Source organism: Bombus pascuorum, chromosome 10 (assembly GCF_905332965.1).
Source record: "Bombus pascuorum chromosome 10, iyBomPasc1.1, whole genome shotgun sequence".
NCBI classification, from domain to species: Eukaryota; Metazoa; Arthropoda; class Insecta; order Hymenoptera; family Apidae; genus Bombus; species Bombus pascuorum.
The window spans coordinates 13,131,516-13,153,517 of record NC_083497.1 but is presented as its reverse complement, the minus strand read 5'-3'; the positions used below and the strand labels follow the sequence as shown (position 1 = coordinate 13,153,517).

The 22,002-nt window shown below is 45.1% G+C and overlaps 1 protein-coding gene across 2 annotated transcripts in view; it reads left to right on the top strand.

Moving 5' to 3' along the window:
* The window catches only part of LOC132911088 (uncharacterized), a 189,481-nt gene that overhangs the window by 7,119 nt on the left and 160,360 nt on the right, over positions 1 to 22,002 (top strand). For both annotated transcript variants that reach the window (XM_060967481.1, XM_060967482.1), the window contains exons 2-3: positions 550 to 818; positions 3,136 to 3,189. In XM_060967481.1, coding sequence (XP_060823464.1) covers positions 770 to 818; positions 3,136 to 3,189 — 103 coding nt within the window. In that variant the 5' untranslated portion in view covers positions 550 to 769. The remainder of the gene's footprint in view (positions 1 to 549; positions 819 to 3,135; positions 3,190 to 22,002) is intronic.

Sequence of the window (22,002 nt, the reverse complement as noted above, 5' to 3'; positions counted from 1 at the left end):
GACTATCGACCAGGATCGCGCGAAATAGTACGGTTACGACGTGTTTTATGATCCGCGGGTAAGTGCGCGTTCCTTTCTAGCGGCAAAGTGGCAAAACCATCGTGATAAAGGAACGCAGCCATAGGAAACGCCGCCGATTCTGAAAGCATCGGCTTCTACGTGCAAAAGGGAAATCCGCGTCCGCGTTTTTTTCTAAGCCTCTTTGAGTCTTTTTGTCGAGCCTGTCTGACCGCGCCTTCGTCTTTCAAGGTTGTTTCGTTGTACTGCGAAATGGTAATCCGTGCTGTAACCAGCGTATATTGGGTTTACATGTTGCGAAGAGCGGCTGGTATTTATGGCAAGATCTTTTGTTTCGAGATGATCAGGTGATCGAACGTTTCTAGATGATTATCGAAAGACCCGATAGCGCGTATGGTTTGAGACTGTACTTTGTACAGTGTCGTTGATTGGCATATGATACGCGCGTAGTTTGCATTTTGCGGGAGATATTTGATTTTGGTAGGAAAGTTTGAGGATATCGGGAGTTTCAGCGAAGATAATCGATTTCAGGAAAATCGTGTAGCTGTGCGCTGAAACTTTCAGCAAACTGACATAGATTTGTGAAAAGTGTTAATTAAAACTAAACAAAGCGAGTTAAATTTTCTGTATTAATGAAAAACACGGCTTAATGCTTCTTGTGAAGATATATCAGTGTTCTTGTGGTCTTAACTTTAAAAAACACCTTCGATAAATTAACGTTACTAAAATACTCTTGTAAAGATCTGCTAAAATGTTTAGCCTCGACTGGGGCTTCCACTTCATTCCAGAAGAATATGGAGGTAAGAAAAAGTGCTTTAATAAGAAGAGTTATCAATTTGCCAGTTGACAAAATTCTGGACCCTTATTAACGCCCCCTACGCCGTACAATCGTCGATAAATCAAGCGCCGCAAGAATTTCTCAGTGGAAATAAAAATCCTTAACGAAGAAATTCAAGGATCCAATTCCGCCTGAGCCATCAACGACCCTAACGCTTAATATCATTAATAAATCTTCGCATTCATATAACAATCCAAAAATAAAGAAGTTTCGCCAACTTCCACGAAACGCAGCCAAAAAAGGAACCACGTACCCCTACGTTATTAATAAATTGTTGTACGCGAAGCGACGTAAAATTTGTCTTCGAAAACCCCGGAGAAACTTCGCGAACCTAAATGAAACGTAAACTAAAAAAGGAACGAAATTTCTCTCCTACGGATCAGTGTTATTAATAAATTTTTTGCACGCAGGCCGGTACCAAATTTGTCTTCGCAAAAAGGGGTATACTTCGCAAGCACGAAGTACAGTCCTTAATCCCCGGCGAGGCCTTAGTCGCGAATTTATGACTTAATATATCGGTATTCCGACGAGCCCCGACGTTGAAACACCAAGAAAACGAGTAATCGCGCAATTTCACTGTCGTGGTGCTCGCACGAAGCCACCCCATGCTGAGCGTCCGCTGAAGCGACCGGCTTCCAATCCGCTGGAGCGCGTGGACCGAGAAAAAAGTCACGGTCGGAAGTATGGAAAGCTCGGTAGCAGGTGCCCCGCTGCGAGGTTTTCTCATTTTCAACGTTTTGACGTGGCTCGACGTACCGGTCTACCAACGTGGAATAATACATACCGCTGACCAAAGACCAATTAAATCGATCCGTAACGACAGCTCGTTTCTGTTAGGTTATCGCACTGATTTAATTAGCGATTCGTCGATAGCTGCGCGTGTAAACGTTGTAAATTGTCCGATCATCATTGTTTCTATTTGGTTTCCTCTCATTTGCATTCGTGTTGCAGGTTGCTTTGCATTATTTCCTCGCGGGTGATTAATCGTTTTAATAGCTCGCGTATCTTACTAAAAACGAGCGCTTGGATTCTTTGGATTTTTGAGTCTTTGAATTTTCGAATATTCGGATTCTTCCGGATCTCTGTTTTCTTCTCTTTTTCTCGCCTAACATATTCCCTAACGAAAAATATCTTTCAGTAGCGACTGATCGTTAGAAATCGCATTTATTCCATCGATTCATCAACGCGCTTGCAATCAAAAGAGTATCTGCTCGACCAGGGAAGTTGTATTAGTTAACCTTGTCAGATAGGTAGGTAGCTACCTTCTAGCTGGTCGTGCATGCTAAGTAGCTACTTCGTGGGTGGTGCTCCCGACTACCACCTACAGTTGCAGTCGCGGAGCACGTGGTATTCGTCGATCGATCGATCGATACGCGTTCCATCCCCGAGTGATTGGAATTGCTACCCCCTCTAGCGTGCTTCAGCTCCGAGTCCAGCAGTGCGGCCCAAGGCTTCTTTGATTTCGATCTTCCGTTTAGCAAGTGCACGCCTGGTAAAGGTTCCTGTTCTGCTTTCTTACAAGTGTCGTTTTCTTTTCTCCTCTTTTAGAAATTGTCAAGATCTAAATCGGAAAATAGATAAAACGTGTAATATCGAATCGCAAAGATACAAATTTGTACCTAAAATCGTCCGTATTGTAAAAGATTACACAACATTTGCGTTATGGGATTGGCATAAAAATGAATATTCTCCTTCTATTAATCTCTGTACAAAATCTATTACAACTGCCATTTAGCGATACGATGATTCCTGTTATCCCTTTAACCTATCACCATTATGATAATTAACCTCTGTTTTCCAAGCTTTCTCTTTTCAAACAGGATTGTTCCTACTTATCTCGATAAAAATCTAACTTTTACCATAGGATCGGTTGTCGTAACGAACCTCACGATGTTACAACATCGTTCGATATATGTATAATTAAAAAGCATTATAATCCCCAGCCATTCGATGCAACGGCACAACATCCGCACAATACCAACCATTAACATACATTCACGTTACCATACACACGCTCGACATTGTTGAACAATGAAACGTAGATCCCACGAATCTCGATCGAATCTCCACGATCGATTTGATTAAAATCTCTCCATTGAGCTCATGCGAGTCCTTGGAACCGACATCTAGGGCGGTCTCTTTAATGACAGTCGAGGGAAAGGGTTACGCCGTGGGTGGTGCCTTGCATCTGCATTTGTTCGATTCTGCCGTTTATCCGTCTGCGTTTAACCCGCTATCGATTCCTCCATCTGACGATCTATCTTTCGTTTTTGTTCCAGGTTCGGAGAAGAATGGATTTCCTGATGCCGGTGTTTCATTCGCGTGCCAATTTGGTGAGCTATCAAACAACTTTTGTTCGCCTTTCTGTCTATCATTTTTTTGCTTTCCGATTTATCGATTTACCATCCATGGCTATTGAATTAGGATCGTTCAAAATCTTCACATCGACAACGAAACAAGTTTTATGTTTCAATCGTCGCTGGCTTTAGAATTAACCTGTTAATTTTACTATGCTTGTTTGCAATGTCGGTACTTTTCTCGCGTTCGTTGAACCACGAAACGATATTCGTTCATCGTTTAATTTACCGTCTTTGCCGTTTAATTTACCAACTCGCATTAACTTATTAACCCGTTAATTTAGATACTTAACTATGGCGATATTATTGGTTAAATTGTCTTAACGATACGATGATCAGTTTTTAAGCAATTCCGTGCTTCTTATTAGCAACATAGAGTTTCTTATACATTTTTCTAAGACTGCTTTCCGTGATTACGGATAATCAACTGTGCAATGATCTTTTTACAATTGGTCATAAGAAGCGGAATTTATGCGAAATCTCGTCGAATAACGAAAATGATGAAGGTAAATGAGCGTGAGGATGGTTTTGCTAAAATTGGAAATATCAAGCGAACATAAAATGCCGTTTATAATGACAGGATGTTATAATGGAAGGTTAAGCGTTGTTTGTTAGTAGACCGTCGATGATTTTGCAAATAAAGTACGTAGATATATCCGAGAAGTTCGCGATGGTAAAGCTATATATTAAATACTTTTGTTCCTCCATTTGCAAGGCAAAAGTTAATTCGTTTTATTTCACGTGTCATTTCCTTTTTGCATCGTATGCAAAATGCAAATTGTTTCAATTTTCCTAAAAAACAAATTTTATATCAATTTGTTTCGAGTTCGTTCCGATTCAAAGATTTTTTCTTTCCTCTAATATTAGTTCCCCTTAATTTTCTTGTTAATCCTTTTTTTTTTTTTTTTTTTTTTTCGTTATAAAATCCGACACAGAGTATCGCGTTACAAGGATTCTTTTAGAAACCACAATTTCAATTTTCTTTTCATTTTATTAGCATCGCGGTTATTAAAATAATAGTGCCAATATCGAAGGAAAAAGTTTCGAAATCATCGTCTTCTTCGAAGCTATTAATTTGCACAACCATCTGCAATCAGCCGAAATTAGGTGAACCTACAATCAACCTACACTGTCTTCCACACCTGCCTCTCTGTCTATCGTCATTCCGATTCTCCCTCCGCCAAAATCATCGGGCCACAAGTGGCAAAAAACTACATCACCGCAGAACAAGGCACGTTTCCAAGGTGGCAGCATCGTCACGATCAAAGAATCACTTTGAAACAGCGAAACACGCTGTTTCTGGAGTCGATCGCGCGTAACGGAGACACGTATCCGAAATAAAATGGACCAGATATTTCGTTGGACCGCGGTATATCGATCTTGAGGACGTGGTCGTGGTCGATGCGTAACGAAACGATTAGGGTCTAGCGATTATTCGTGGTCCTATGTCGCAGTTAACCGGTCGTAGAAGTAATAACGGCCGGCAATCTGGTCCAGCAATCAATGAGTACGTGTTTATGTAAATTGAACGAGCCACGACACGAACCACGCGAGCAACTTTTCCTATACGCCCGGGACCTGCGCCGGTCGAGGGTTGGAATGCTTTGTTATCTCACGAGGAAGACGATATGTCCCCTGTGCACGCGAGGACTCCTCGCTTGCTTGCTCCTTGCGAATGACGAATCTCGTGGTGGAAAGAGTTTCGAATCTCGTTCGACGCAGTTTTGGATGTTTTAATTTAGCGAGAGTCGTTTGACGAGGTAAATTAGCGCGATAGATTAGCGTGTAGATTTAATAGCTGTACGATTTTTCGAATCTCTTGAAACTTGGTCCATGCTACGATCGAACTTGTACGTTATTTTCTATCGAGTCGGATGCTGGAAGCTCCGAACCGTTCAAATTTCTCTCCTTATCTGCTAGAAAGTCCGAAGAGGACAGAGATTGAGCGATAAACCATCGGTTTATGCGTTCTCCGGACAGCGATCGTGCAAAGTGAAAAAAGAAGCATCGTTTCAATGTAACCGAGTAGCTGACACAATCCCCGGCAGTTGTAACTCTTCTTGATCGACGATTATCCGCGGTAAATTGCACCGTCTCCGTTGGAAGGTACGTCGGATCGTGGCCGTGGCTCCGCGAGGCAGATGTAAAGCAGAATAATTGTAGTCATTACTTTGTTAAACAGGGTATCGCCACCGTTCGCTTCTTACTCGCCTTCCTTTCCGCGCTCCTTCCTCCTGTTCATCCTCCACCCTGTTCACGCTGACGTACGCGCGACGCTATAAAATTTTTAGTACGCCCTGAGCGGCGTTATTGGCGCGTTCACACACGCGCGTCCCTCGCCTCGACGCCTCGACGTCGTTAACGACGCGAAATTGCGCCAGTGTAGCGTTTGTTTGCCGTAGTCGGCCACCATTCGCCACCGGTCGAACGTCCACGTTTAACCAGAACGAATTGCAACGACCGTTCGCGATAATGACAGGTATGCTAGGGAGAACGTCCTCGTAGACAGTATCTTGGTCGTGGTAGATTTTTTTCTTTTCTCCTTTTGATCCTTCGTTTTCTCCCTTTTTTATTTTCTTCGTCGTAAATGGTTCCTCGAGGGCATAGTTGCATCCAGATTTATCGGCGAGTTCCTCGGTGTCCGATTTATGGAAAGTCCATAGAAGAGAACGTCCGGTGTCGCCTGGTACCAGAGCCAAGTTATCGATAGTCCCGCCGATGGCTGTAACTTTTTGGCGTCACGGAACATCGATGCCGGAGACGGTGTAATTTATGAAAGTGGCGGTTGGGTGCGCACAGCCGATTTATTGGAAGTCGTTGCATAGAACGGTGGCGGCGTTCGCGGTTCAATGATCGAATAGGCGGTTCCGCGCAGATAATCGCTACAGAGGATGCGAATGAAATTGGTCGTTGCCTTGTGTTTGCGTAGTTTGCGGTCAATGGGGATAGTTGCGGGAAACGGGTGGTTCGTGGTTAGGAAAATAGAGTGACCGGAGGAAGCTATTCGAGCAAGTCCTTTGTCCTTTGAGATCTTCTTTCGAATTTATTCCCATCTCTAGATTAATTAATTAATTGGTAGAATCATCGATTAATATCCGTCAGGATTCCACAAGAATAGCGTTTGTTAAAAATAGTTGTTAAATGATTGAGGAAATTTTCTGGAAAGCTATTGGGAAGCGATACTATGATATCTTCGATGTACCAAAAATGAATAACATAGGAAGACAAATGTGATAATTTTTAGGATCGGTCGACCGTGTACGGAATTTAAAATCTGCTTTCTCGTGGAAGACGAAGAACGTATACTCTTGGTTTTCTACGATATAGTAGCGAACACGGTAAAAGTGCGAAGATATTTAAAAGTGGAGGAATAGCGGATCCCCACCAGAGTCGGTGGAATCCAGTTCACAAAGTCAACGTGGCCGCGTTCTACCGGTCGGCGAGGTCGTACGCAGAGTTCGTCGTAACCGTACCAGACGCAATGGAATAGCATGGTCGTTCGTCGAATGGGAGCCGCCAGAGGCCGATCAATTATGCCGGTCGATTCCAGGCCACGAAATGTCAAGGCTCCACCTCGATGGAATTCTAAGCCAGCCTCATCCTCGCCGTTCAGTCTCGAACCTGATACGTGCGTGCTCGTGACACGAGCGTCATTGATAATGACGCGGTGGCCGTTCCTCTACGGGAATATCGATTCGATCAGCTTCTTTTGTAACGAGCCTACGCGATAGTATCGTATCGTAATGGAGAAGGTGGAGCACAGCTGTGTGCGAGAGTTTAAGAATTTCGTCATTGATGCCATGTCGATATTAGACGAAGCGTTTTATCGTACGGCAATGTTTTACGAAGAATACCAATAAAATCTTCGAAGCAGATGATTTATACGCGTTACTTCGTTGTTCGAAGAAGAAATCGCGTGTTTAAAAGACTGACATTTTAGCATTTTTACGTCATCGGTAGAATTCGAGGAATTATTTCAAATAATCGCGGCAGTTTATTTTAATTTCTACCTCCACTTCCACTACGTTCCTCCTAAGAGCAAGGTACACGTATTACTTCATCAAAGATTATTCTCGGCTAAGTATCGCAAAATTAAATAAGCGCGCATGGCTCATCACCGAGTCGCCGACCAAATTCCAAGGCAAAGTGGTTACCCACCAACTTCCCGTTCGCAATTTTAAAGCGGCCGATGGTCGCGCGAACTCCATCAAAATTTTAATTTACCGCCGGTCGTACCTTAACCACGGTCTCCTAAATTAACCGTCGAGTATCGGGAGGCTTCTGGAAACGAGCTTCTTGGCTCGAGCGAACTCGAATGGGAAGCTCTCTCGCGTAAGAGGCAGTTGGCGCGAATAACGCCGCGTCCCGGCGTCACGTCCGGAGCGATGATGCTCGCTATACGGCGGAAAGGCGAGGCCAGATGTAAGTACTCGCACGTACGCACACGCGTGTGCCAAAGTATAATAAACATAATCGCGGTAGCACGATGAGAGGAGGCCTTGGCCGTCTCCCTTCGGTCGTGGCCGGCACGCCCACCGCTACTACCATCGTGCCGTGCAAAGAGAAAATACTGGCGTGGCAATCAACGGTTTTACACCTGAGCATCTACACGTAGGTCGGAGGCGGCCGAAGAAGCGAGCCAGAGGTTAAAGAAAGGATGGAGAAAGAGACCCGATAACTTCTCTTCTCTCCACCTTCTTCTTCTCCTCTTTTCCTTCTTTTCCTCTTCCTGCTGTTCCTTCTGCTCCTGTCCCTCCTTCTCTTCTTCTTCTTCTTCTGCTACTTCTTCTTCTTCTTCTTCTTCTTCTTCTTCTTCTTCTTCTTCTTCTTCTTCTGATGCCGATGCCGATGCTGCCGTTGTTGCTTCTGATCCCGAGCGAACGAGCAACTTGCCTCGCCTGGACTTGTGCATCGGCTCGATAGGGCCGAGCACGATGCACGCCGACCTACCCTGAAGGATTATCGACAAAGCATCTCTCGATACGCTCCCGTTGCCTCGACTGCTCCCGTTGCACGTCCTGCATCGATCCTGGCTCCGGTGTCCTGAACCACGTTGCTCCGAGTTAACGGCTCGGTTCCCTTATCTGCTGTTGCTCAACAGATCCGATGATCGATTTCGATCGAACGTTTGACGCTATACGTTCGAACTTCGCACCTTAGGCGATGCTTGCTTTTTACAAGTTTCGAATCGGATTCCATCCGAGTTTGGAAGATGAGACGGATTTGAACTGTTGAAGTGATCGTCACTTCTGAGAAAACTCTACATCTGGTCTTCGGTTTCTCAAGCGCCTAAGGTCATCGATAGCGCGTAGACAAAAGAATGCGTCGAGGAAAGACGATAAGCGGTACACGTGCGACGTTGGTTTCGGCAGTTGTTTTTAGTCTGAGGGTAACGTTGCTAGCGAGAGGATCTGGATCGGCTTACATAGTACCACATATTTTGTAATTTACTATTCACAATATATATACTTTCAATACCTTGCAGTTTGCCCACGCATTTCTTTAATTCCATCCGCTGAATAACCTTAACATGAACGTTGCGAGTAACTCGAAGTGAGAGAACGTGTGTCGAACGTTCTCTTTCTTTTTTAATTATTTCGCCACGTATCGGAAAGCGGTTGATATTCGATACGGTTGAGAAGCTTAGAAGAGACATCGTATCTCGAGCGTGTCGGTGGTCAAAAATCGAAGATTCGTGCGACAGAAAGAAGCGAGATACGATAGATCTCGCGGACAAAGAAGGCGTCCGTATCCCTCGAGATGTATCCAGATGTATCGATGATTATCGTTGGAGCGGAAGCGATCTTTCTTTTCGCGCGGTCACGTCGACCGGGTTGACAAGCTCGCGATCGAATTTCTACGGCATTCCAAGGGACAGTTTCTATAACGTAGAACAATTTCCAGCTCGATATTAGACGCGTAATACGCAGAGTGAACTTTGCGAGTGAGTCTGCATTAACAACTAGATTATTAGTACTTTCTATTCTGCAACTTTCTAAATCCTTTAAATGTTTTATCCGATACGTTTATAACGAAAAATTCATTTCATTCGTATTCTCGTTAAAGCACATCACCGTGTGTATCCATAAAAACTGAGAAATTTATAATCGAGTCTTCCAGGCAAATCCGAATGGTATATATCGTTTTCTCTACTCATTTAGTTCCTGGGGAAAAAAAAGAAAAAAACAAAAAAGAAACAGGCGTGTACCAATCTTCCATTGAGCCCTTAGATTAATCTACGTTTAATCTTCAATCTAAATCGAATTCCAGTAACGATCTAAAACTCATATTCCAATTACTCGTCTAATATCCATCGTCGTTGGATACGCGCTTCCGTGATCCTTTTTCCTCCTCCTCCTCCTCCTCCTCCTTCTCCTTCTTCTTCTTCTTCTTCTTCTTCTCTCGATACGTTCCTCGAACGTGCCCTTTCGACAGGGAGATGCAGATCCGCCGAGAAAGTTGTTCGGGTCGCGGTTATTTGATCAGAGACTCGTACGAACGAGTCGTTAGCTCGTACGTGCCAAGATCGAGATTCGCCGGTGTGGACACCAACACCGGTGCACGTGCTCCCGTATCATCGACATACGTGACTCCATCGCTACGGCCAAGGTATATATTCCCTTCGATATATAGGGTGGGGTAATAACCATTGCCACTTGAAATAACTCGCTCGAATGGCGTTCGAGGGACGAGCTGAATGATATTCGGCCCGCGGTGCTCGCTGATACCGATTTGCATGAATGGGAATTTTTTTCGCGTGATTTACGACGCGACAAAGTAATTGGCGATCGTTCGCGTGCAATGCTGCTCGAAGCTTTTATTATTTTCCGAGGATTTGTGGCAGTTACTCGCTTGCGATAATCGTAGACGCGAACGTAGCTTTCGTTGAAACTGAGATCGAACGAAGCTCTTGGAACTTGTTTAAATTATTTATTTCATACGAAGGAGATTACACCGACACATAGAGCGTTTCGCCGTTTAGAATGAAACGTTCTGACCGTCGTAAAGCGAACAGGTAACCGAGTACATAATCTCTACAACGAATTAAACAACTCGAGAAGACAGCAAATAATTGGCAAAGAAATGGAGAAAGAAGTACGCGATATCCGTTGATACGCGGAATATCGAATATCTTCAAACTTCCTTCGAAACGTCGTGCTAATTCCAAAAAGAATGAAACCAAAAACCCCGTTCGAAATGACACACCTCTGATAGCCCCTTGTCTTGTAGCCGAAGACACCCTACGCAATCCGGTCTCCAGGGGCAATAATCTCGTACGACAACGACGGAGCGAGTTATATTGCAAGTGGCAGCGGCTATTTTCTCCTGCTATATACAAGTGTGCCAATATACTCGAAGATTTCTTGCCCCTTCCCCTCGTAGTGGTGGAAGATATACGCGCGTTTGGCAGAAGCGAATACACGAAGGGGGGTTCAGCTGTTACGAGGCATCGGGAGCATAAGTCTATACTTATGGGCTAGGTGGTAGATATGGAGCGGTCGATAATGATCCAATATACTGGTACATCCTCGCGAAGTAATTACAATGATGAGCGAACCGCTACCATCGGGCTGGCACTCGGCTCCTTCGGAGGCTAGGCGTTGGATCCGAGCACTCCTTCTCGTCCACCTCCTTTCCCCTCGCGGGTCTTCCTGTTTTTCTTGTTACTGCCCCTCGCTCTCCTTTCGCCCGATCCACCACCACCGCCACCTCCTCCTCCGTCTCTTCCACTTTATCTTGTTTCGTTCGCCTCCGCACTCTTTCTCCTACCGAGCGGCGGCCTCTCCGGTGTTGCGCACCGCAACAAGAGCAAACATCCACCACGGGGTCGTCACGGGGCCACGGAGTCACGGTGGATGGATCCTCTCGAGCTGTTTCTCGATCCCCCGGAATTATCACGGGGCCACCATGGGGGTTCAACCGGCCGGAAGTGCGTCATCAGCGGTGTACGTGCTCGCCGCTAACGATCCTCGCGCAGCCAGCGTTCCTTTGTTCTTATGGATTCCTACGGCGTGCCCTTTGTCATTCGCTTTCTGCTGCTTTAATTATCGTCAAAGCGAACCATCGGGAAGAATAGGAAGAACCAAGGTTCGACGGACGGTGAAGCGAGGCTCGTCGTAATTGATTCGCCACGAGGAAACATTTGAAAAAGTTTGCGATAGTTTTCTAATCGTTTTAGAAAAAGGCAGCCGCTGCTATAGTTTTGGATTCTTAAGATGTTCGGCATAGTAGGTCATCCCGTAGATGTCACGATTTATTAGGAGTCGAGTTTAGAACAGCAGAGTTCGTTATGATCGATCTGGCATGTGATTTCTATTTAGAGTAGAGGTCGTTCATCGCATCATCAATAAGAAACTCAGCCACTCATCCACTGTCAATTACACGCTTCTTGCAACGATATTGCGTCGATCAACCTCGATCGTGGCAATTGTGTAAAGTCAAGCCTCGACAAACCTTGTCAAACACACGCTTTCTCCTTCGAAACTCGACCTCTAAAGTCAATTTTCTCAAAAAATTCCGTGTCAAATCGGAGGAAGCTATCCAGACCTCGGAACCCAAATATCAAGTCGCGTAGGTGGTCAGTCGGAGGAAAAAATTTCGCGGGATCGACGTCAGAAACTCGGAGCAAGACGATAGGAAGCGCGAAACGTTCGCTCTGGCGAAGGTTCATTCATCGATTTTTTGTCCCGAAGAACCTGCTGCGAGCTAGATCACTCCGCTCGCCAGGAGCTGAATAGAGGCGATGCGAAGTGTCTGATTAAGGTTGCGTTTTTTCCCTCTCTCTCTCCCTCTCTCTCTCTCCCCTTCTCCCTCTTCCTTTTTCCTTTTATTTCTTTTCAGTTTCTTTTATCAGAGAGCGTCCAGCGGCCCGTCACGAGCCGACGACCTCGCCCTCTTCGCTTCCTTTCCGGTCGACTCGATTATGAGCGAATATGGCTATCAAAGTGAACAGCCTCGCCTCGCGTAGCATCGACATCCTGGGCTGGGCGCTATCTCGAGCGCATTCTTTTGCATAATCGATCGGTGATCGGATCGGTAGGCGGCTAGCAGCGCCGGCAATTATCTTCTTGTCGTGAGGTAGCGAAATTTCTTTCAGGCCAGAGTCTCGCAGGAGGGAGATTGTTTCGACGTACAGCGACGATTCACGCGAATGCGTTTAGCCGCGATTGCCCCCGGTGCTTCCAAGCGGATTTCAGCTTCGCTCGCACGATGAATAATCGAAGTTTGCGTAAGAAGCTTTTTGTTTAACGCGTGAAGTGCGAGTCGAAGCTCTTTCTCGACAATTTCGACATTGGATCGATTCTCTTTCGCTTTCGCTTTTTCAGTTACGACGCGAGATCGATCGTTCTCTGTCCATCTCTCTACCAATTAATTCTTGATTGACTATTTAATCGTCGGAGAAACGTTGGTTACAGATCATTCAAACACTTTACAAACGTTGCAGTGGATGGTGTCGTTCTCAGGGTACGATAACGTAAAAAATCCACAAGGGTTGAAATTTCGCTGACGATAACCAACAGGAGTCGATCTTCGTACAGTCGGTCGATGTAGCCAGTAAATACGACATCACGACAAAGTGACGGTTGCGACGCCACTGTGACCGTGCATCCTCGCGCAGAAGAGCACGCATAACGTAGAGATGCAACGCTCGAGAGCTCCGGATCGCCGAGGGCGCGCTTCTCTCCGCAAGAAGCGGAGGTGAAGGGGGCACGCCAGCGACCACGAAGAGGGGCCTGAAGAGAGCTAGGGGAAGAGGTCGACCGGGATAAACATCTGAGCCCCGCCCGGCACCCGAGGCGCAGCCTTTTGTTGCTCCTCTTCGTCGTTTCTCTTCTCCTACTTCTTCCTACATCGTTGCTTCTTTCTTCTGCCTCTTCTCCACTTCTGGTGGAACTTTCTGCCTCTGCTTCTTCTTCGTCGTCTTCCTCGTCTTCTTCTATGGTCGCGTCTTGTTGTTCTTCCTTCTCTTCCATCGTAACGCTGCCATTATCGATCACCGATGAGGCTTCGCCAGCGTGTCGATATGTAGCATTTCACACGTCCCGTGCATTTTATGGCGTTCCGCCTCTATCTGGTTTCCTTAATTGTATTTCGTTTCTAACGCTTGATTCGAGCTTGATTAACATTCCGTCTTGACTCGTCCAGAGTTGACCTTTGCCTGATGCAAGCTTGAGCGATCGTGAGAGATCTTTTCAGGGCATTATTCGAGTCTCTTCTTTTTGCTCGCGTCGCTTCTTTCCTGCAGTTTACCATTTCTTGGGATTTGATCGTTGGAGATTTTAAACGACCAGAATCGAGCATATCCCGCGTAACTTTAATCATACGAATCGTGGTCTTGGGAGAAATCGACGTTACAGAGGATCGTAATCGAATTTTCTACGAACTGCGAGTCGATTAAAATTTTCGCCTAAAAGTCGTCAATGGTTGAAGATACGTAACACGAATACACTTGGAATTTCCTTTATATTTTTGGGAAAAACGAACAACAAGCGAAGTTTCAGAAAAATCGATTTTTCATCAGTGTCTATCTAAATTCCTAATATTCGTCAAGGTTTTTATAACGTTTAGGAATTTGTATTAACTGCTCAAGATTACCTATTGCTACATGTTGGATGGGGATCTTTAATAGCTTGTAACCACCCACTATGAAGAAAACGAAAACGTAACTTCCATTAAGCTAAAATTACACCCTCCGTTGAAAGCGAACGCCTCGATTAACCCGTTAGGGGCGAAGCAATCAAATAATCCGTAAAAGTTGCGTAATAGTAAAACGTTATTATGTTTCTGCGAAATTCGAGGTCTCGGCGAGAGAAGAAAATTAGAAATCCGTTTCCATCGGTCCGCGTTTATTCTAAACTTCCTCCCAAACTTACCTGTCATTTCCTCCTCCCTTCTTTTCAACCTTCCAACTTTTATTTCTCCGAGGCGTCGACGGTCCCTCTTCTCGCTTCTCGAGTGTAGCAACCCTGATCGAATCGCTGCCCACTTAAAAGCGAAACTACACCATCTACCTGGAACATCTCGAAACGCCGAACAATTCATCCCGTCCGACTAAATTAGAAATCCATCAGAAAACGCTTTTCACCCGAGCAACCTTTCATCTTATTCAACGAAAGGAACGAGGCTAACGTTTATCGGCCTCGACCCGTAATTCCCCGTCCAGTCGATCGCCGCGGGATTCGGTCCGATAACGAGCCTTTCCGATTAAAGTTTATTGCCTGGCCGGTGTATCAGATAAGAGCTTCCGTGTTTCTTGTCCAGGGATGACGCGGGGTGAAAGGATCTCGCAAAGACTACGGTTTCTCGCGACCTAGACCTCGAAACAGAGGCCGTATTAACCCATTCGCGTGTGCAGAACTACAGAGCCGAGCCTTAGCTTAGCGTAATTCGAAGCTATTGACACGCATTGCGTGTGCACATTCAGTAGAATTGCGACACGTCTGGCGATTCGTCTCGTGTCCGAAAAAAGAAATCGCTCGTCTACGTCGAATTCGCGTAGCCCTGTGTAGCCTCGAGGAACTCGTTGACGACGCGCGTCTCGACGATTTAATTTCTTAATTGCGACGAACGCTTCGCTAAACCTTGACCTGTATCGCGGTATCGCAGGGACGACAGGCAGCATCGCGAGAGAATCTGGTGCAGAGTTACGACAAGAAGGTGGTCGTTCGTTGATATCGCGCGTCTCGGCGATTTAATCGAAGAACGCTGTGCTGAACCTTGACCTGTATCGCGGTATCGCACGGACAACAGACAGCATCGCGAGAGAATCTGGTGCAGAGCTACGATAAGGTGGCGAAGCGAAAACCCGATTTCACCCTTTTTGGCTCGTTTTGGACTCGCGTGTGCACGTTGGTGGATCCTGGTTGGTTGGCGTATTGAATAGTTTACGGCTTCTAAATAAGCGGCCCTCCCGTTCCCAAACAATTTGCCCACGCCACGGATCGCTCGTAAATAAAGATAATCTATTCTACCCGGAAGATAAAAATCGTTTCGCGGAGCAAGGTTGGGGCGAGACTTGAGACGAAGGAAAAGGAGGAGCGAGATGAAGAAGGACGAGATGGAAGGCTGCAAGGGGGAAGAGGCGTCGTGTACACGAAGCGGGACGCTCCGCGTTCGTTCCGCGGGTGAACGATCCTCCAGTTATTCATTTTTACGTCGTTCATTGGCCGGATTTTACGAGGCAAAAATGGTGAAATTGCACTTTGTGCGCCGTGCGTGCCCCGCTCCGTCTTTCACTCTGTGCGCTCTTTTCAGCCTTTCTTTCCCTTATTCTTACGCTGCGAAGAGCCACGGTTGCGATGGCGAGGTAATTCTGATGGGAAACCTCGGGATTCACCATTGCTACTCTTTCTTCCATGGATTCCTGTCTTTGATCGACGTTTCGAGGCGTGATCCTACGATCTCGTGAATTTTAAATCCTACATTACTATAGTAGCTGAAAAAATGCGAGTTTCAGAGGAAAGAAGCGATAACTGTTAGACAAAACCCACGATGGACGATCATTTGGAGAACGTTATTTATTTTTATTGCTCTATTCTGCGGATACGAGTCTTCCTGAATATTTTCAAAATGCAAATTCTATAGAGGACATCTCGCTTCGTCCTATTCTTTTTACATACGATGACGAGCCATTTTGACGTAACTCGCTTAATTATAGAGAATTTCCTTCGTCGTCCGGTTATTCGTCATTCTAGCACATCGTTCTGAGAGTCTTCGAGTTTCATCTCGCCACTGTCCAGCAGCAAAACGTCGCAATTACATGGTCCCTGGGAACGCTACTCGATTTTACTTTGTTTAGCCAATTTACGACTGTTTCCAATATTTTACTGCCTTGTATCTCGCCAACGATAGCGATCGTTGACTATTAAAACGCTAGAGGAACATCGATCGAGCGTCCCGTTTTTTCAGTGGACCGTGTCCATCGGATTCGAGAGATCACACTACCCCACGTGTAATAACATTTGACGTTCCAGGCGTCAATTCCCTCAATTATTACTGGCTTCCAGCGATACGTCCGTACTTAACGTCCCGATGACGAATTTACGATGTTTTCTCCTTTACACAAGCCTTCGTCTTACACTTTCATTCGCCTGTCGCTTCCACGAAATTGTATTACGTTATAGGGGCGGGGGAGCTGAATTAAACAGATTTATACCGCCGAGGAAAAATTTGGACGCAGCAGGGTTTGTCAAGATCGAAGACGAGCAAACTGTAGCGTAGAATATCGAATCTAATGTGACCAGGTCGACTAGTTTACAGTGAGACTTATATTATTAGAGCATCGTCGAGTTTCTTGATGTTTCTCAGGCAAGTTTTTATTAATTACGAAATGATAGCGTATTCGTAACTTCTGCAACGAGTAGCTCGTTTTTTAGGAATTACGCTAATTACAAATCTTCTGTGCCGTTAGCGCACATCGAATCTTCCATAGCGGAAACGAGAATGAAGAAGTTGAAGGATAAATAAAACGATCGATAGAGGGAAAATAAATTAAAGAAGAGTAAAACCTGGTAAAAATAATACGAAAAGGTTGGACAAGAAAAAAACAGAAAAGTACGTAAAGGCTGGAAGAAACAAACACGCTGTGTAAAATTCATTGGAACCGTTAACGTTTTCATTTGTTAGACATAAATCTTTCCGCTCCTAGGCGTGCAGCTATATAAATTAACTAGCGACACGTCGGATGTCACGTTGGAAACGCGATAAACGATTCGCTGTTAATTAAGGGTCCCTCGTTTATTGGCCAAAGCGTTAACAGGTTCGAGCGGGGAGAATAATAAATTAGTCGATGATCTTTTTCGTTCCCGAAGACGCCTTCCGTGAGTCCGGTGGCTTCCTCCCTTCTGAATTATTATCGCTCGTAAAGCGTCGATTTTATATAACCACGTTCGATCGATGACAACTGGCACGCAGTTGTTCGATTGCCGAAAGAAAAGTAATCACTCGACTCCAATTGGGCGTGTGAATAATCGTGGACAGTTGGATTTTTCGTTATACCGTTGTCAGGTTTTAGGAGGACTGAGAATAATTTGTTATCCACCAGGGACCACTTTAACTATGATTGGAATAGGAGATATACAACGTGTTAGCTAATGAGGGATTTTATTTTTTGATAATTACAGCCGAACCTATGGTTGTGTCTCTGTCGACAGGTTCGGTTCGTCGAAGATGAAAGATTCTTGTGTCTTGATCTATAGAGCAATGAAACAGCGTTTTAGCAGCTTCTCTTCTAGGAAGTCGAACAATCCGGATAAAATTTTTATTCCACCTCTTGCATGAAAATCATGGCAATCTTTAATCGTATTGTACGATTCTTCGTATGATACGAATACGTTTGTCCGTGCTTAGATTAAGCGTTCTATTGAAACATCCGCTGTAACTTAACGCCACGCGTTCAACCACAAGGACATTAATAAAACAGAAATAATTTGATCGAGCGCGTTGAATGACACGCGTGGGCCAGCATTTTCATCGTGGAAGAACACGATCCATGAAAACCCACACGCGAGCGTGGAACAAGTTTCCATGATCGCTTGATCCACGGTATCTTGCCTTGAAAACGTTGTTCTAACCGAATGTCGAGCTCGCGCGAGTACACGACTGATCGATTTCGATTACACGTCGATCGTTTTAACAGCACACGTCGGTCAATATAATTAACGAGTTGCTCGGACAAGAACGATTGCGTAAGCAGCGTGCAAGGAAAGCAAACACTTTTTAGACGAAGCAACGTTGAGAAAGTCCGTGGATTAATTAGTTCTCAAATCACGTACCGATTTTTTCTTTTACTTACGGCTCGTTCGACCACGTTTCCTTGACCTTTCAAGTGCGCGTATATTCCTCTGACCTTTACCTCCGCTGATTCATCGGCATCTGTCGGCGTTACCTCGACAGTTATAATCGTGCGTGTTCGCGTTCATCATTCCATTTATCGTCTCGCGATATAAATCGCCACGAACATGACTAAGTTTGGACTTTGAAAGGAGAGACAGCCGGGAATCGAGCTTCGAACGAGCGTCTGTCTTCGGATGGTGTTCTGGTTGCGACTGCTTCCGATTTTCTTTCGCGTTGGGAACGGTCAGTTACTGGAATGGCGAAGGTTCGATCGAATACGAATTTTTATTTTTCGATAGCGACAGGAAATTTTCTTAGAAGCATTCCCTTGTAAAATAACGCGGATAATAATTTCTCATTTCCTGTATCGACGATCCGAGTCTTTGGAAACGCGATTATTCGCCTAACGTGATTATCTTGCATTTGTATGCAACAGATAGTTTTCATCACGCTGCTGATAAAGTGTTTCGGTGTCCGATTCTCGGTCGAGACGAAAGTGGCAACAGTATTATTATTATTAAGAAGCTCCATATATACGTAGCTCCGCGAAACTTTATATCCTTCGATACTCAATTAATTATTTCCGTCTTGGCTCTCTATTTTCTACAATTGCCCGGCTAAGTGGAAGCTGCGGATCCCTCTCCGTTTAGTCCACGGATTAACGAGAATCGTTGTTTTTAAAGTATTCGAAACGGCCACCGAAACGAGCGAATAATAAAACGGGCACGGCGTTTATGTTTTATACACGCGGCCGGGCATCGAACAAGGTATTTAATTAACTAAAATCCGCGAACATTATTCGACCCGATCCTCTTCCTGCGTGCTGAACGGCGAAGCAGAACATTCCTGTAAATTACATCGAAATTAGCCGTACGTTACTAAAGCAGCCTCGTTTCTCTCCCGGGTACAGGCAAAAAACTCGCGTGGTTCTGCGAGGTTTGGTTTAAAGGCCATGAAACTTTTTCACCGGAACTTTACGCGATCCTGAATGGAGAAACGCGAGGAGTGTACCTCTCCTCTTCTTCTTATTCTTCGGCTCTTCTCTACTCCCTTGGGATTTTTTTATACGTAATGAATTTTGTGACGTGCCCCATGCTCGTTCCTTCCACCGAGGGGACACTATTAAACCGGGTTGAAAGGATAAGCTTGAATGAAAAATGGAAGAGGTAAAAGGCGTTCAGGACGAAGCTCGCTTCGATCAAAATGAGATTGTAATTAACGCGTTTATGCAATACGCCGTTGACTGGTTTCTAGTTAATAAAAGGCTGCGTCGCCGTCGCTTTCCCCCCTCCCTCGCCCCTCGGGCAGAAAGTTCTCTTTTATCGTAATTAACGAAGCTGAAAAATCGGCGTTGTTTGAGGTTAAGTTTGATGACGCGGTTGGTATGCGATGGCGGGAAACGTAATTAATGAACGAAGCGTCGAGTGTCGAGTTTTAGTATGGAACGTGTTTATTAATTGGCTCGTTTATTGAGATTGTGTCAGATAATAAAGTGGCCGAGAAAATCGAGCGTTTTTGTCACCGGAAAGTGTTAAGTACCTTGGAGAAAATGTCTGCTTCCAGTTTTTGCTGGTCTTCTTCGCGTTACGGTTTTCGTGTTCGTTAGATTTTTATATTTATGCGCATCGAGTTACGTGCATGTGTTGTAGATCATTCGCGTCTAGAACTGTTAATTATCGCATCTGTAGAATGGTATAAGCGTTACGAGAGAAAAAAAGGTAGAAAAGCTTATACGATTTTCTTTCATATAAATACGAATATTCTATGTCGTTTCCTGCGTTTATCTATTTTTTTAGAAGAATATTGAATTCTTACGTACATGGAATAACGATCCAAGTTTTCACCGTTATCCGAGAATCAATGCCTGTTTCAAAATCCCGTGGACGGACTATCGACCTGAAAGTCAGTTGAAATCGAAATCTCTGGACGGTATCACGGGCATTCATGCAGCCTGGCTCGTTTGGTTCGTGGCTCATTAAGGCCGTGGTTCGTCGCGTGTTCTCCGCGTACATCATAATAAAAATTTCGTAAAGCAGCTGCCCGTTATCGTTTTTACGCCTCCGAGAGTGTAGATGCGAGTCCATTGGCCTTGCAGAGGCCAAGTTGTTACGCTCTTCCCCTTCCGGTTCTGTACTCTTTGATTTCTTTCTCCTTCTCTGTTGTTTCTTTTATTTTAACGCGGGACGCTTTTAAGGCAAATTAAATACGGCGCAACAAATTACGCGGTGAGCCTGGCTCCTCGTAAATCAGGCGGCCAATAAAACGTCCTTCGAAACGGGCTGAAAAATTCGACCGAGCCATTCGATAGGGCGTCCCTCTTAACTTGGCCCGGAAGAGACGAGCGAACAGACGAGAACGAGAGAAGAGAAACTCGCGATGGGGATTCTCGTGGGACGTGAAGAAGGAAGAAGAGCAGCGGGAGGGGAGCAGGGTGTTTTTAGTACCGGCAGGACGTCTTAATTAAATCTTCGAAATCATCATCGGGTATCGTCGTCGTGGCCGTTGCCGAGGACCGCCTCGAGCTCTCTGTTTTGTCGACGAGCGTAAATTTCTTCGCTGAACGGGACCGTAAAGGTTTAAGCACGGTTTCTTGATGTTGCATGGGCCTGGAGTCGGTGGTACGGCATGTGTCGGTTTCACTTTGTTTCAGATTGGTCATTGACAGACGCCAACGTTCCGTTGATCCTTATCTATTGAAACCTCGATTATCGAAACACCGATTAATGGATGGATGGATGAACGAAAAATTTGGAATCGTAGAACAGTTTCCATGAAGGTAAATTGGGAAACAAGAAGGAGATATGAATTCTAAAGTGTAAAGATCGATATCGTAAAATGCTATTCATTCTTCGGTAGCCAGTTGCAATCGACGTGGAACCACTTTGACTTTAGCGTATCTATCGAGAAGAGAAACCGCAAGAAACTCGAGTATCGACGTTGTCGAGAGCAAGGTCTGCTGACGCTTGAAAGTTACATCGCTACAACGATATTATACGAAATGAAACACTATGGTTTCCGACGTTGCTTGAAACAACTGCCGCTGAGCAACTCTGAGAGCTAGGTTTTCGAGGCAGCTTCGGTTTGTTTAGAAGCGAGACTCCATCCAGCGTGAATTATAGTGTTTCGGAACGCTGTAATCTTCGCCGGGAAATACGATGATTGGAGCCGAAAGCATGAATTAGGACTGATTCTTCCGGACAGAGAGTGGTCTTCCATGAAGGATCTTTGAGGAAAAGAGACGTTGTTAAGAGGTTCAGGTGCTGTTTCAATTTAGTTTTTTTCCATGCAGCTAAAACGTACCGGCCTTAAATCTTTATCGATTCATCTACGCTGCAACGTTTGGGCTTAACTTTATCGATTTCTTTCTTGAGCGTGAGCGAAGTTTCTGAAAAATGACGTCTAGAGTACTTAACAGTCACATCGCGAACCCGATGAGGAATATTCGTAGTTTCTTTCACGCCTGAAATTTTATATCACGTTATGTTACGTTCCAACGCTAGTTTGTTCGAGCGATTCTTGCATAAAATACGTACTTTTTATCGATATCTCTCAACGTTTTAAAACGTACGGGGCTTCGGTTCGATTCTCACCTCAACGTACCTCGCACCATCCTCCACGCAACACCTCGATCAGAGCGTTCATAAACACCTTCCAGTGCCCGTTAGCTTCGACTTTATCGCGAAATTTACAACTTCCTGTTCATCAGCGATATCGCTTGTTTTGCACGAACCGCAACACGAGAGTAGGCCAATGGACACGAGAGTTGACACAACTCGTTACAGTGTCACCTCGATACTCTCGAACCTTAGCCAAGTACCACTGAGCAGCGACTAAGAAAGAAAGAAGGAAAGAAAAGATGAAAAGAAGAGGATAGGGGAAAGAGGGAAATAAAAGAGACCCAGTTCGATCCACGGTGCCTGGAACGTACAAAAGGCAGCTCGTTATCAGCTGGTC